At 33.6% G+C, this 15,036-nt stretch overlaps 1 protein-coding gene across 1 annotated transcript in view; it reads left to right on the forward strand.

Annotated features, from left to right (window-relative positions):
* The window catches only part of LRRIQ1 (leucine rich repeats and IQ motif containing 1), a 189,908-nt gene that overhangs the window by 67,019 nt on the left and 107,853 nt on the right, over positions 1 to 15,036 (forward strand). The window contains exons 14-16 of the mRNA XM_055342046.1: positions 4,587 to 4,766; positions 6,891 to 7,337; positions 11,639 to 11,855. Coding sequence (XP_055198021.1) covers positions 4,587 to 4,766; positions 6,891 to 7,337; positions 11,639 to 11,855 — 844 coding nt within the window. The remainder of the gene's footprint in view (positions 1 to 4,586; positions 4,767 to 6,890; positions 7,338 to 11,638; positions 11,856 to 15,036) is intronic.

Below are 15,036 nucleotides of genomic sequence, written 5' to 3' on the forward strand. Positions count from 1 at the left end.
TTTAACCAGAAATGACTGTACAATAGAAATAAACAAATCAGCCTTACCTAACTCTTAAGATGTCCAATTTACAGTAAGAAAATCTGATTTATCTTATTTTCCTTCTAAGATATTAACTATTCAAAGACCAAAGCCTGCTATTAGCGTACCTCATTCCTTCTCTGGTCAGGTCCACTCTGGAGACCAAGATATCAGACAGAAATTAGTTTGGTACCCCAAAAAATTAGAACTATTGGATATTATCTAGGGCTAGTTTCATCGTTATTGAAGCCTTACGTTTGCTTTTCTATATTTTAGAAGATATGATCTAAAGAAATCAGATCATTAATTAGATTAGAGCATCTCTTTTAGGATGTATGAACACCTTTACAGTTTTAACTTTTAATGCCCCTTATTATCACATTTCAAAAAAAATCACATCTTTATTTCATATCTCTCATTTTATAGCTATAAATAAGTTATTTTGACATTACAGTCATGTCTTGAAGAAAAGTTGACTGGATACTTTGAGGGATATTTAGAATGCGAAGTAGCTTCATTAGTAAAGTAAAAATAATTTGATTGGATAGAATATGGATAGTTAATCTCTCTGTTATATTTTAATTATTACCAGCTTCATTTTCAGAGATTATCCTTTCCTTGCTTTGATGATAGCCTCAGTCAAAAATTTTATGTTATATTTAATATTGTACCTATGTAATTATCTCTGGTTACTTCATCACCCCTGTGATGAATAGCTATTATCTTAATTAGCATTCTGCTTTTGAACCACATCTAAAAATGAATCAAAACAGAAACACAAATATATGCTACTTATTTAACCTTTTGTGGTAAGTGTGGCTTTTTATGATGTGAGAAATATTGGTAGCTTCAAGCCTAAAAAAAGCTTTAAGAAAGTTTAAAATACATAGGCCTAAATTTTCATTTGATCTTAGTCAAATGAGTGATGAACCCAAGTTTTCTTAACTAGCTTACACTCTTAAACATTGTAAAACATCTGAAAATTATCTTGAAGAACAAAATCTATTTGTGTTCCCTCTTTCCTTACTTAAATACCTATAAGAAAAAAAGGTATTATTTTTCAGAGAGTAAAGGGAGTTGAGGGTGGGAAATTAATCATGTGTCCCCAATAAATGAAAAACTGTGGGATTCTTCTTTTCTTTCTGTGTTTTAATTGAAGGAGATGTATTTATACCTCTCGTGGTTTTCTTTTATTAAACCTAAGACTATTAAGATCATAACTATATGTAGCAATGTTTTATGACTTTATTGACCATTGGCATTTGTCCCTTAATAGACCCTACTTCCTTTATTTATATATAAATTAAAATAAATATATAAAATATAAATTATATGTATTTATGTAAATATATAAAATTATACTTTACAACTGTGTTTGTATAAATGGATATATTGACCCTGACTATATCATCTAGGTAGAAGAAATAACTGACTGGGGTTTTCCTTCTTAAACTTTTGCATTTTAGTAATCTTATCTTGCCATCCTTCATTTAGTTTTTAGGAACTGTGTTTGTTTTGTTTTTTAATTTAAAAACTTCATTTTTAAAAGATTTTATTTATTTATTCATGAGAGACACAGAGAGAAAAGAGAGGCAGAGGGAGAAACTCGATCCCAGGTCTCCAGGATCAGGCCCTGGGCTGAATGAAGGTGGTGCTAAACCGCTGAGCCACCCAGGCTGCCCTAAAAACTTCGTTTTTTAGAGAGGGTTATGTTAGCAAAATTAAGCAGAAAATATAGAGAATATCACCTACACACTGTCCCCACATATGGACAACTCCCCACGATCAAGAAAAGAGAGGCAGAGGGAGAAACTCGATCCCAGGTCTCCAGGATCAGGCCCTGGGCTGAATGAAGGTGGTGCTAAACCGCTGAGCCACCCAGGCTGCCCTAAAAACTTCGTTTTTTAGAGAGGGTTATGTTAGCAAAATTAAGCAGAAAATATAGAGAATATCACCTACACACTGTCCCCCACATATGGACAACCTTCCCCACTATCAACTGTCCCCACATATGGACAACCTTCCCCACTATCAACATAAGTATACTTATTATGATTGATGAACCTACATCAACACATCACCTGAAGTCTATACTTTACTTTAGGGTTTACTCTTGGTATTGTGTATTCTATGGGTTTTGACAAATGTATAATGACATATATCCATTATGTAGTAGTTTTATATAAAATAGCTTCACTGCCCTAAAAATGCTGTGTGCTTTGCCTTTTCATCCTATCCTCCACTTAATACTTGGCAAACATAGATCTTTTTACTGTCTTCATAGTTTTCCTTTTTTCAAGAACTTCATGTAGTTGGAATCATACAGTATGTAGCCCTATCAGATTGGGTTTTGTTTTTGTTTTTGCTTAATAATATGCAAAGATTTAAGATTTGTCTGTGTCTATTCATGGCTTAATAGTTCATTTCTTTAGTGCTAAATAATTTTCCTTTGTATGGATATAACACAGTTTACTTATCCTTTACCTACTGAAGACATTTTGGTTGTGTCTGGGTTTTGGCAATTGCAAATAAACCTGCTGTTAATATCTGTGTGGAGATTTTGGTGCAGACATCATTTTTAATTCATTTGGATAAATCCAAGGAGCACATTGCTGGATTAGAGTAAAAGTATGCTTACTTTTGCAACATACCAACCTGCCTTCCAAAGTAACTACACGGATTCTGCATTTCCACCAGCAATGAATGAGAGTTTCCTTTTCTTCACAAGAGTTTCTGTTTCTTTAAGAGAGTTTTTGTTTCTTCACATCTTCACCAGCATTTGAAATTGTCTGCTTTTTGGATTGGACATTCTAATATATGGATAATAGTATCTTGTTATTGTATCTTACTCTTTATTTATTTGTTTAGTATCTTGTTATTTTAATTTACAATACTCTAATGACAAATAATGTTGAACATCTTTCATATGCTTACTTGCCAACTTGCCATCTGTATATCTTCTTTGGTGAGGTGTCACCCCATTTTTTAATTAGTATGTTTATTTTCTTATTGTTGAGTCTTAAGATTTCTTTTTATATTTTTATAAGAACCCTTGATCAGATATTTTTCCCAGTTTATGGCTTGTCTTCACCTTCTCTTGACATTTCACAGAGCAGAAGTTTTTAAATTTAATGAAATCCAGCTTATCAGTTATTTCTTTCAAGAGTTGTGTCTTAGGTGTAATATCTAAAAAATCATCATTATACCCAGTGTCATCTAGATTTTCTCCTGTGTTATCTTCTAGGAGTATTATAATTCTGCATTTTATATTTAGGTCTGTGACTCATTTTGAGTTAAATTTTGTGAAGGGTACAAAGTTTGTGTCTAGATTCACATTTTTGCTTGTAGATATCTATCTAATTGTTCAACATCATTTACCTTCCATTGTATTGCCTTTGCTTCTTTGTCAAAGATTAGTTTATTCTATTTATGGTGATCTACTTCTGGGTTCTCTCTTCTGTTCCACTGATCTATTTGTGTGTTCTTTTGCCAGTACCATACTGTCTTGATTACTGGAGGTTCACAGTAAATCTTGAAGTCAAAAGTGTTAGTCTTCTAATTTTGTTCTTTTTCAATATGGAATTGGTTATTCTTGGATTTTTCCATCTTTTTATAAACTTTAAGGTCAGTCTGTTGACATACACAAAATACCTTGATGGTATTTTTAGTAGGATTGCATGCATTTAATCTATAGATCAGGTTGAGAAGAATTGATTTCTTGACAATATTGAATTTCTTATCTCTGAAGATATCTTCATTGGAGACCTCTCTATTTATTTAGTTCTTTGATATCTTTTAGCAGTTTGTACTTTTCCTCATAGGAAATGTTAGTTTTTAACTAAGGGGTTTTATTCATTTAAGAAGTCCATTTTACTCCTGTGACCATTAGTGGCCTTGTAAAAGAATCCCAGAGTACCCCTATGAAAGGTTGAGAAGTACTTATTAAATGGCTAGGTTTGGTGGACAGCTCTTGCTGTCTGGCTTGGTTTTTCACAGAATTAGACTTTTAAATTGATACAGACTTTTGCTCATACCTCAAATATTTTATTATTATAATATTTAGCAAGATTCAGAAACAAATACAAGTTTATATTTTTCAGATCCTGATAAACAGGGTGATCTCTTACTGGTCTTGTTTTGGCTCTATTCTTAAGTATGTTTTATCAAGAGAAACAATCAATTGACCTCTATTTCTGAAATAAACAGCTAATTTTAGTAATATAATTATATTATCATCTTTTTAAAAGGGTGTATCTGATGTTATTCTTTATATATTGTAGCTTTTTATTTACTCCCACCTCAAGTTTCCAGCTTCTTAAATTTCCCACTTGTGTTATAGAGGAAAACCGTTAAGTGTTTGTCAAGTCTCTAAAACCTAACTTTGTATATGACATGATACCATAAATTTTTTTTAACAAATTTAATGATATTTTCTCTACAAAATCAATAATGGCATTTTCTGAGATATACTCTTCACTTAATATTGTTTAAGTAAAAGGTATATGGTTATTTTAGGTATAAACTCTCCTTTTCAAGATTATTAAGTTTTTTCCTGCTTTCAATAGGCAGTCTCTCCTGAAAATGTTACCAGCTCTAAGAATCCTCAATGGTGAAATACTAAACCCTTACTCAGAATGGCACACTGAAGAATACTATCAACCTGAATTAGGACGTTTTGTGGTATTTTGTCAGTCTCAGATTCAAGAATTCAACTCACTAACTGACAGCTATATTACTGGGAGAGGGTAAGACTGTTCTCTTCCCCTTGTCATAATTTAGAGAATTAACGCAAATTATGTAATCATTAAGAAATACTCTGATTAATGCAATGTTACTTTTTTTGGATTAGGACTGTGTGTTTCAGGGATATTCTTCCTTAAAAAAACATAATTTAAGATATAATTTAAATGCTAAAATATTAGATAAAATAAATGAAATCATGAGGATAGCTTCAAGACAATAATCTATTCAGTAAGTCATTCAATTAATCACTCAAATTTATTTGACAGTTATTGTAGGCAAGACACACAAATAAGCTAAGTATTACACTTTATACTCAATTCACAGATCAATATAAGAGAAAATGAAACAAACAGTTACAATGGAATAAAGCAAGTTTTATAATATGTAAGACCTTTATTCTGTATCAAGTTTTATTGTACATGTGTTATATTTATATATTAAATTTAGGAGACCACAGTAGAGAAAAGCAGTCAACACATATACATATTCAGAAGAACAGACGCTAAGTTATAAAAGAAAGAGAACTTCCCATTCCTCATCCCAAATTCAGAGTGTGTTAGTATGAATGAATTATGATCGATCTTTCTAAAACTATATTTTCTAATTTGCATTGCTCCAGAAAAACACAAATGAAAAAGGAAAATGATTTCATTTTTCACTTATGATGATTTTCCATTTTAACTGAATTATAACTGTAATATGTAAAATTCCTAAAGTTAATCATTAAATTATAATCATACATTATTGTTCTTTGCATATTCATACATGCACATCTATATAAGATTTGTTTTCTATTTAAATATTTTTGAATATAGTCTATTCAGATTAAAAACAAATCTCAGAACTTTAAAAATAATTCTGATTGTTATAGATAATTAATGTTTACTTTTAAGAAATACTAAGTTATTTATACTTATCTTTGTGAAAAACTAAACTTGTATCTCTTTGCATATGTGTGATAATATGCAATTTTTGTATATAAAGGTCCCTGATATCCCTCATATTGAAATGTAGATTTTTCAATTTCTCTGTATAATCTCTTCTCTTTGCAGCTTGTTTCATTTTGGCATTGATAATGGAAAATAGACTATATTTTATATTAATAATAAATGGTGTTGAATTTAACACCAATCATAAGTACTTAAAATTCCAATATTGAACCAAACCTTTTCTGCCATTAGTAGTCACCAAAATGAATGAAATATAAAATATCAAAAATATATTGGAGGAGCCTAGGCTAATGGCTAATAATACCTTTGTGAACACAGCACTGTTTATCTCTATATTTTAGGAAATATAGCTTTCATTTTGTATGGTATGGTTGAAGGCTTTATATTTATTTACATCCTGCATGTTTCAGGAAAAAAAATAAGACATTGTGGCTATATATTAAATACAATCAGAAAATACACATTTGAAGTAAATAAATTCTTAAAAAATAAAACAAATAGGGGAAGATAAATAAAATGTAGCCAAGAAAAAGTTTCATACAGATACAAAGTCCTTTACATTTGCTATTGAGATCCTCAAATCTGGCAAACAGAAAGTTTGATTAATTGCATAAGCCATAACCTCAATAAGAGAGAAATTCGATGTTGTTCAAGAGAATCACCATTTATGCCTTAAAGCATTTGAATTCTCTTTGCAATGGATTCTTTTTCCAGAGAAAAAGGGGAATGCAAACTTTCCCATAATATAAGTTCTTTGTTTAAAAGTCCAGTACAAATATTTTGCATGGCAAGAGTCAATGTAGAAAGTACTTTTAACTTTGTTTCATAAATAACTTCTCCAAATTTAGGCAGCCATGATTTCTGATGTTTATGGTAGTAAAAGCATGGATTTTTCTCATTCAATTGTACCAAAAATACCTAGAATAAAAATGGTTCTAAAACTTCCAGACATTTTGTCTGGATTGATGGATCTAAATTAGCTAAACAAATATTTTCAAATTTTGTTAGAAATGAGATAAATTTCTATATAAACAACAAGAAATAAAATTTTTAATAAATGTTGTAGTAAGGCTTAATTTTCATGTCAACCATACAAGGGAAATTTCCAAAACTTTTGCAAATTTTAACTTTTGCTGATTTAATTCTTATTATTAAATGTCTTCATTATTTGTTTAGGAATTTTGTCACACTGGATGCTGCAGAAAATCTCTGCCAGTATTTTAAGAAATTAATGACACTTAGTAATGAATATCGATATTCACATGAACATGGGAATGTAAGTATCACCCAAAGAGAAGAATCAGAAGCCCAGCAAAATCATTTGGCCCTTACAAATAATGATAGCATATTGCAAAATAGAGTTCTCCACTCTTGTGCAGACATATATAAACTGGGCTCACCAGATACTTCTGAGAAATGGATGAACTCTGATTCCAGTCATTCCACATTAACCAACTCCTTACATGAAGATACAGAAGGACGAAATCAGGAAGAAATAGTAGACCAACAGAAAGAAGACAGCAAATCAAACAGTATACCCATAAAAAGAATACCATTCATGGAAACAATAATGACAAGTTCTCTGCTGAGGAATTGCCAAAATATTGAACATCATAAAAAAGTGTAAGATTTATAGATCATTTTTATACAGTTGTATATTCTTTATTTTTTATGGATAGTCTCAGTCAGTGTTACCAAGTGATAATTTGGTAAAAGATTTATATCACTATTGTATTTTAAAGTAATTCCCTGAATTATGTTTTTATGATGTGTACAAATTATTAATTGTAGTACAGATTAATTTTATTGAATTTTGGTAGGCTCTGATTTAATTGACTAATGTTTAATTGAAAATAAGTACATGTAAAATTATTTTTTCTTCAAATCTTTAAACAAAATGAATTTTTAAGAAGAAATAAAACACCTTGCTATTCTAAAAATAATATAGAGAAAATGCTGAATAATCAGGTAATTTAATTTTTTAAAATATACCTTTTCATGCGCCATTTATTTTTTTATTGATTTAGAAACTATTTAATAAGCATCTATGCAAAAATTTGAATGTATGTTCTATAATTTTCTTTGGTATAACAATCTATAAAATATGGCAATATTCTTAAGATTAATCACATAAACCCCTTCCAACTATTAAGTACTTTTATTTATTTTTTTCTTTCAACTTTTATTTAAATTCCAGTTAGTTAACATACAGCATAATATTAGTTTCAGGTGTAGGATTTAGTGATTCATCACTTATGTACAACACTCAATGCTCATCACAAGTACCCTCCTTTTATGGTTCACCCAACTATGAAATATTTTTAAAAAGCATATGGTAGGTGCCTGGGTAGCTCAGTCAGTTGAGCATCCTACTCTTGATTTTGCTTCAGGTCGTGATCTCGGGGTCCTGGGATCTAGCCTTGCATCAGGCTCCCTGCTCAGTAAGGAGTCTACTGGAGGATTCTCTCTCTCTCTCTCTGTTTCTCTCCATGCTCACATGCTCTCTTTCTCAAATAAAATAAATAAATCTTAAAAAAAATTAAAAAGCTAATGGCTTTAATTTTTTATTCAACAATCAAAGATTACTTTCTACTTTGGCTTGTTAATTTTTTTTTTTTTTACTTTTATCCTCAGTGTCAAGCCAACAAAATTAAAAATGGTTAAATTCAGCTTCTCCTGTAATAACAGGTGCTGAATAGGGCAGAATGCAGAGTATCACAGTAGCTATTCTTATTTTTCCTGAACTTTATTCTTTTAGAAGTTGTCAGTGTGAATGGCGACTTCTTTTCCGAAAGCTATGTTAAAAAGTTTGATATGCTGACACTAATATGTATTCCCTAATGAAAAAAAAAATTAAATTTTATTGAAAGTGGCTCTAACACTTCCTAATTTATATTTCATCAATTTATTTAATCAATCGCTTTTGCTCTGTAGGGAAGGAAAAAATAGCTTTTATTTCTACCCTTCTAAATTCTCAGCTGAAATCCCTGTAACAAAAGTTAGATTAAAAAAGAAAAGCTGGGGGATCCCTGGGTGGCGCAGCGGTTTGGCGCCTGCCTTTGGCCCAGGGCGCGATCCTGGAGACCCGGGATCGAATCCCACATCGGGCTCCCGGTGCATGGAGCCTGCTTCTCCCTCTGCCTGTGTCTCTGCCTCTCTCTCTCTCTCTGTTACTATCATAAATAAATAAAAATTTAAAAAAAAAGATTTAAAAAAAATAAAAAAAGAAAAAAGAAAAGCTTAGAAATGTATTTAATATAAATTTTACATGACATGGGAGTCTTCATAAAGAAATAAAGACCTAAAGAAATAGTTAAACCTAAGCATTTTTATATTAGGTTTCATGAAAAGTAGAAGGTCATGGAAAATATGATCAGGGGAAAGAGTATGAGCTAAGCATAGTAACCTAGGAAATTTTTCAAGGCCTGTTTTTCAGAGTCTTCTTGTCACCCCTTCATCTTCAGATAAGAATAGTTCTTTTCTTGGGATATAGGGAAGATACCTTTCACAGGAGGGTCTTATGGCTTGTTTCTGGGGGCGGTCAAAAAGTCCTTCCTGGACATTTCTCAAATTCCTGCAGCTTAAAATATTCAGTGTGCCAACATGGCACATTTCAGAGTGGCATATTCTGAACCCCATCAACTCCAATACTCCAGACACTGCCAATTGCAATTTCATATAAACAACATTTAGAACTTCTTATCCATGATCAGTAGAATAACTAAGTGATGATAAAACGAAGAATGAAGCACTGAAGATATAGACAAACCAAAGACCAAAAGAAAAAAAGGAAAAGAAATGTACCCACTTGCTGAGCCTTACCATTCAGTGATTCACTGCCAGTTGTATAGGTGTTCCATAAACATGATTTACACATGTTCTTATTCTTAGCATTATGATTTTTGCTAAAAACAAAAAAAAGTTGATGGTGATGATGATGATTATGATAATAGTTATAACAGGAGATGTTCTTCTTAACATGGAGAACACCCTACATTCAGGAAGCCCAGAAGTCCTCTTCTTTACCTGCTTTCACTTCTTTCAATGTAAAAAAGCAGTCCTCATGTTAGTGTAACTGAGGAAAATATCCCTCATCTACCTTTTCTTGTTGTCGTATCCCTTAGGAGATTTTGATGATAGTGGGCTGAGAAATTCATTCATTCAATGACTGGTTGAGAAGAAATGTGCAGTTTACAGTCAGTGAAACTTGTATGCATTTATAGAGAGATATAAGATGCTGTCTCTGAGTTTTCTTATGAATTTTCTTACAAGCCTTTCACTTTTTACCAATTTTCATATTATTTATCAGCCAAAATGCCTATTAGAGTACTTTAACATTTCCTAACTTGTTTCTGTTCAGAAGATAAAGGAATAAACTGATGATTGGACAACCGAATGCAAATTAAACCCATAGCAAAATTTACACTATGAGGAGGAAATAATTTGTTGGAATGTGATTATTTTTTCTAAGCATTTGGAGTTCAAGTAGCTTATCAATGATAGTTTATCAAGTACTTTAGGCCAGAAGTATTATCCATTAGCTGTAACTTTCTATTCATAGCAAAATAGATTGAAGACTTCTATAGGCTTTGAGCATTACGATGATGATAGCAATAGTCATGACAATAAAGGAAAATAACAATAAAAATGTTTACATCAGTCCTTTCTAATTTCCAATAAGTATATTGCTATGAGAAAAAAAAATTATGGCCATGTCTGGCAGAGTTTATCACTCAATGCTACTTTGCCTTAAACTTACTAGTATGAGGAAAGAGAAAATTTCATTTTAATTCCCAACAATTATAAAATATTGAAAACTGTTTTAAAAAATACAGGGGAAGGAGTATATGCAAGAACCACTTCTTTATATGCCTTCTTAATTTTTTATTTTATTTTTATTTTTTATTTAAATTCAATTTGCCAACATTATATGCCTTTTAAACTGTACTCTGGAATCTGAAGAGAAATTAAGACAGAATAATTAGCATTTTGACTATATTCTGTACCTTGATAATATTCCTTAAATAATCTATCTGGAGAAAGGAAAATATAATCCAATTAGGAAGAATTAAGAGATTAAGCATATCGATAACCTACTCACTATCAGCATACATTGCTATTCAAATTTTGCTACTGTTGCTGGGCAGCCTAAGGGGATATGGAGAAGCAGCATTGGTTGATTCAGCACCTGAAATTGGCAAATAGATACAGGTTGGGAAGAAATTAGACTTCACTACTGGGCTTGTAAGAGTATGACTTAAGTATTTGTTATGATGAGAGACACCTAACTCTGGGAAATGAACAAGGGGTTGTGGAAGGGGAGGTGGGCAGGGGGCTTGGGGTGACTGGTGACGGGCACTGAGGGGGGCACTTGACGGGATGAGCACTGGGTGATATGCTATATGTTGGCAAATTGAACTCCAATAAAAATAAATAAATATTTGTTATGGGCAGGGAGGAAAGTGGACCTGAATGGGTCCTTTCTCTTACAGTGAAGGGAGGGGGGCTCCCTCTTCTCCCAAGTCTAGTGTCTCCACTGTGAACAGGATCACATCCTCCCTTGCCAACTCAGCATCGGCTCCTCTACTTGCCCCCTTTTATCAACATCATCACTTTTCTCCCCTTTCTACTTGATCAACGTACTCCGTTATCATACAAAATCTTGATATTATTTCCTTCCTTAAAAGAAACAAGCAAAACCCCCCTTGTCCTCACGTCCCTCTCTAAGTTACTGGCCGATTTCTGTCCTTCAGATCTGAAGGTTTTCCACACTATTTTTACCTATGTGCCTATAGTTAAGTAAAAGATATTCTTATTATTAATTAATACTTTATGCACTTCATGTTTACAAAACTAGTTTATGAGGACCTCTCATCTACAACTGTGTTTTTATGGGTACCAAACATGTTTTCTTTTCTTAATAGAATGGCGGCTATAGTAATCCAGTCATACTGGCGTGGTTACATCGTGCGCAGACCTATTCATTTCTCTACAAGGCTGCATACTGCTGCTGCAGTGGGACCCCTGGCATCCCAGCCAAATTTTAACGTCATCAAGGATAAAACTATTTTAAAGAAAGAAAAAAGAGAAAATACTGTGACTATCCAAGAACAGAGGAAAAAGGCTGCTATTCTTATTCAGGTTAGTTGTAATCTTGTGGTGAAATAGTCCTGAGAGATGTATTTGTCATCTTTCACTGGGTTATTCTGTATAACAGACAACCCCCAAGTCTTAGTGATTTACAACTGCTGGATTTATTTCTTACTCAGGTGATATGTAGGCCTCAGGTTGCCTGTATGAGTGTCTACAATTTGGAAATACTGTTCTCATGACCAAGGGCCAGACTGACCCACACAATCATATTTAAAGCTTCTGCTCAGATATGTCATTTGCCACATTTGCTAACATTTGATTGGCCATAGTAACTCTCATTTGGTCTAATCCACAGGTCTTTTTAGAAGCATGTTTAAAAATCTAAAATAATTGTTAAAGTCGTTCAAATACACATTCAGATTAAACATTCAGAAAGTAGGGATCCCTGGGTGGCGCAGCGGTTTGGCGCCTGCCTTTGGTTCATGGCGTGATCCTGGAGACCGGGGATCGAATCCCATGTCGGGCTCCTGGTGCATGGAGCCTGCTTCTCCCTCTGCCTCTCTCTCTCTCTCTGTGACTATCATAAATAAAAAAATTTTTTTTTAAAATAAAAGTTTTAAAAAAAAAACATTCAGAAAGTAGATAGTGAATACACTTGATTCAGCCTCACCAAGATCAGATTTTGAAATGAAGTTCAGTGTCACATTCATCTTTTTATTTATTTATTTGTCAAAAATTTTTTAGAACCTACTACTTGTCAAGCACTGTTCTGGGCTCAGGACCTATAACTATAAACAAACCATACAAGTTCTCTGCCCTCCTGGAGTTTACATTCTTTTTTTTTTTAATAAATTAATTTTTTATTGGTGTTCAATTTACCAACATACAGAATAACACCCAGTGCTCATCCCGTCAAGTGTCCCCCTCAGTGCCCGTCACCCATTCACCCCCACCCCCCGCCCTCCTCCCCTTCCACCACCCCTAGTTCGTTTCCCAGAGTTAGGAGTCTTTATGTTCTGTCTCCCTTTCTGATATTTCCCACACATTTCTTCTCCCTTCCCTTATATTTGGAGTTTACATTCTGATGGAAGAGACAGAAGTAAACAAATACATAAATATAAAGTAAATAAACACATAAAATAAGGTCTGTAGAAATTCATGGTACTGTGCCTGAAATGGAAGATAGTAACCAAAAATTGTTTCCCTTTATTCATTCATTCAATAAATACTTCTTGACACAAAAATCTTACTAGTTCATATTCTGTTGGGATGAACGGTTAGTAAATAAGTACATTAGATAGTGGTAAGTATTAAAAGGAAACGTGAAACAGGAAAAGCAGGATAGGAGTATCAAGGAAAAGTTTATCATTTCAGATATGATAGAGGTAGAAGACCAGGAAAGGTGACATTGCAGTGAGAGATTAAGCCATTGGGTATCTGGGGGAAGAACATTCCAGGCAGTAGAAGATCTGATTTAGGAGCAAACTGCAGTGTTCCAAGAGCAGCAAGAAGCCAGTATGACTGGACAGTGATGGAGGGGAGAAGGGTAACACTTACAAATCATAAGTCATGGTAAAGACTTTGGTTCTTGGGAATCCCTGGGTGGCTCAGCGGGTTGGCACCTGCCTTTGGCCCAAGGTGTGATCCTGGAGTCCCAGGATCGAGTCCCATGTCAGGCTCCCTGCATGGAGCCTGCTTCTCCCTCTGCCTGGGTCTCTGTCTCTCTCTCTCTCTCTCTCTCTCTCTCTCTCTCTCTCTCTCTGTGTGTGTGTGTGTGTGTGTGTGTGTGTGTCTCATGAATGAATAAATAAAATCTTAAAAAAATGACTTTGGTTCTTACCCTGAATGATATAGAAAGATATTACAGGACTCTGAACGGTGGACTCACATGGTCAAGTTCATGTTGTGATTATACTGTAAGAAGGCAGAAGTTGAAGCAGAAAAATCAGTTAGGAGCTATTATAGTAATGCAGACAATGGGTGATGGTGGCAAGGATCAGAGGTTGCAGTACAAGTGGTAAGAAAATCATATTCCAGAATATATGTTGGTTTATTTTGAGGTATACTTTGAAGGTAGAGCTGATAATATCAGTACATGGGGGATGTGGGATAGGAGAGATAATGAGAAGTCAAGGATGCCTCCAAGGCATTGCCAGAAGCAACTGGAAGATTAGCCTTAATATTAAGTTGCTGGCTTTCCCTATTAAACCCATAGTTTTCAAAATTATCTTTGCTATGGTTCTAATGAATATATTCAGTATTTCAGTTGACTTAATTTGTCTCAACTGTACTCCTAAAGGCAATGCACAGCCAAAGATGTACTAATGCCTGAATGGTGGTGGGAGTCGAGGTAGAGCTTGGATTCAAGGAAACTGAAGAAAAGAAAAAACTCCAGTTTCTATCTCAAAATATTGCTCTGCTACATGAGGAATAAATAGATCATGCAGACCAAACTCCCTCCTGTTATCAGTTGATGAGCAATATTTTTCCAGCATTAATGGTACATGGATATTAAACTTTTGCTTCATTCTCTTCAGTAAGGAGAAGTTCACTGCTTTGTGAAACAATCTAGTTCAGTGACTGACATCTCTGCTGAATGTTTTTGGTTGAGCTTCTGTGTATCTGTGACAAAAGTAAGCATAATCCAGCCTTTCTCTGTTACTTAGAACAAGTCTCTTTTGTTTTACATCATGGTACTTAAAATCATGGAAGCCATTTCAGTTTTATTTTCTTTTCTGCTGAGTACAATCACCGAGTTTCTTAAACTATTCATATTAAAATTTGAATTCTAGTACTGCCTAACCATCCTGGAGAGCAGAGCATGATATAGTAGAAAGAACCTGGGCTTTAGAAGGGGCAAAATGGAAATTTTACGATGGATGTTGTAGAGACTGCTCTCTGTTCACCAAACCTCACATTCTCCTCCTCTTCCAACCATACAGCCACTCTAGATATCCCACCTTCCCTTGCACTTTAGCATGGCCCTTTTTCTGAGTTCTAGCCAATACAATGTGAATGAAAGATACATGCACCACTTCCATGTCTGCCACGGACATTCCTTCATATTCTTTTCCCTTTCTGGTTGGCTGAAATGAAAACAGCTCCTGAGGCATTCTTGGAATGTAGGGTCAGCAAAGTCTGGGTACCTGAAACACTTTATGTTAAAGTGCCGCCCCATTGTCTTTGTCAGTCTCTCAGTGTTTGTTAGGTGATTAAGAAATAAGCTATT

Source organism: Nyctereutes procyonoides, unplaced genomic scaffold, assembly GCF_905146905.1.
Source record: "Nyctereutes procyonoides isolate TBG_1078 unplaced genomic scaffold, NYPRO_anot_genome, whole genome shotgun sequence".
Taxonomy (NCBI): Eukaryota; Metazoa; Chordata; class Mammalia; order Carnivora; family Canidae; genus Nyctereutes; species Nyctereutes procyonoides.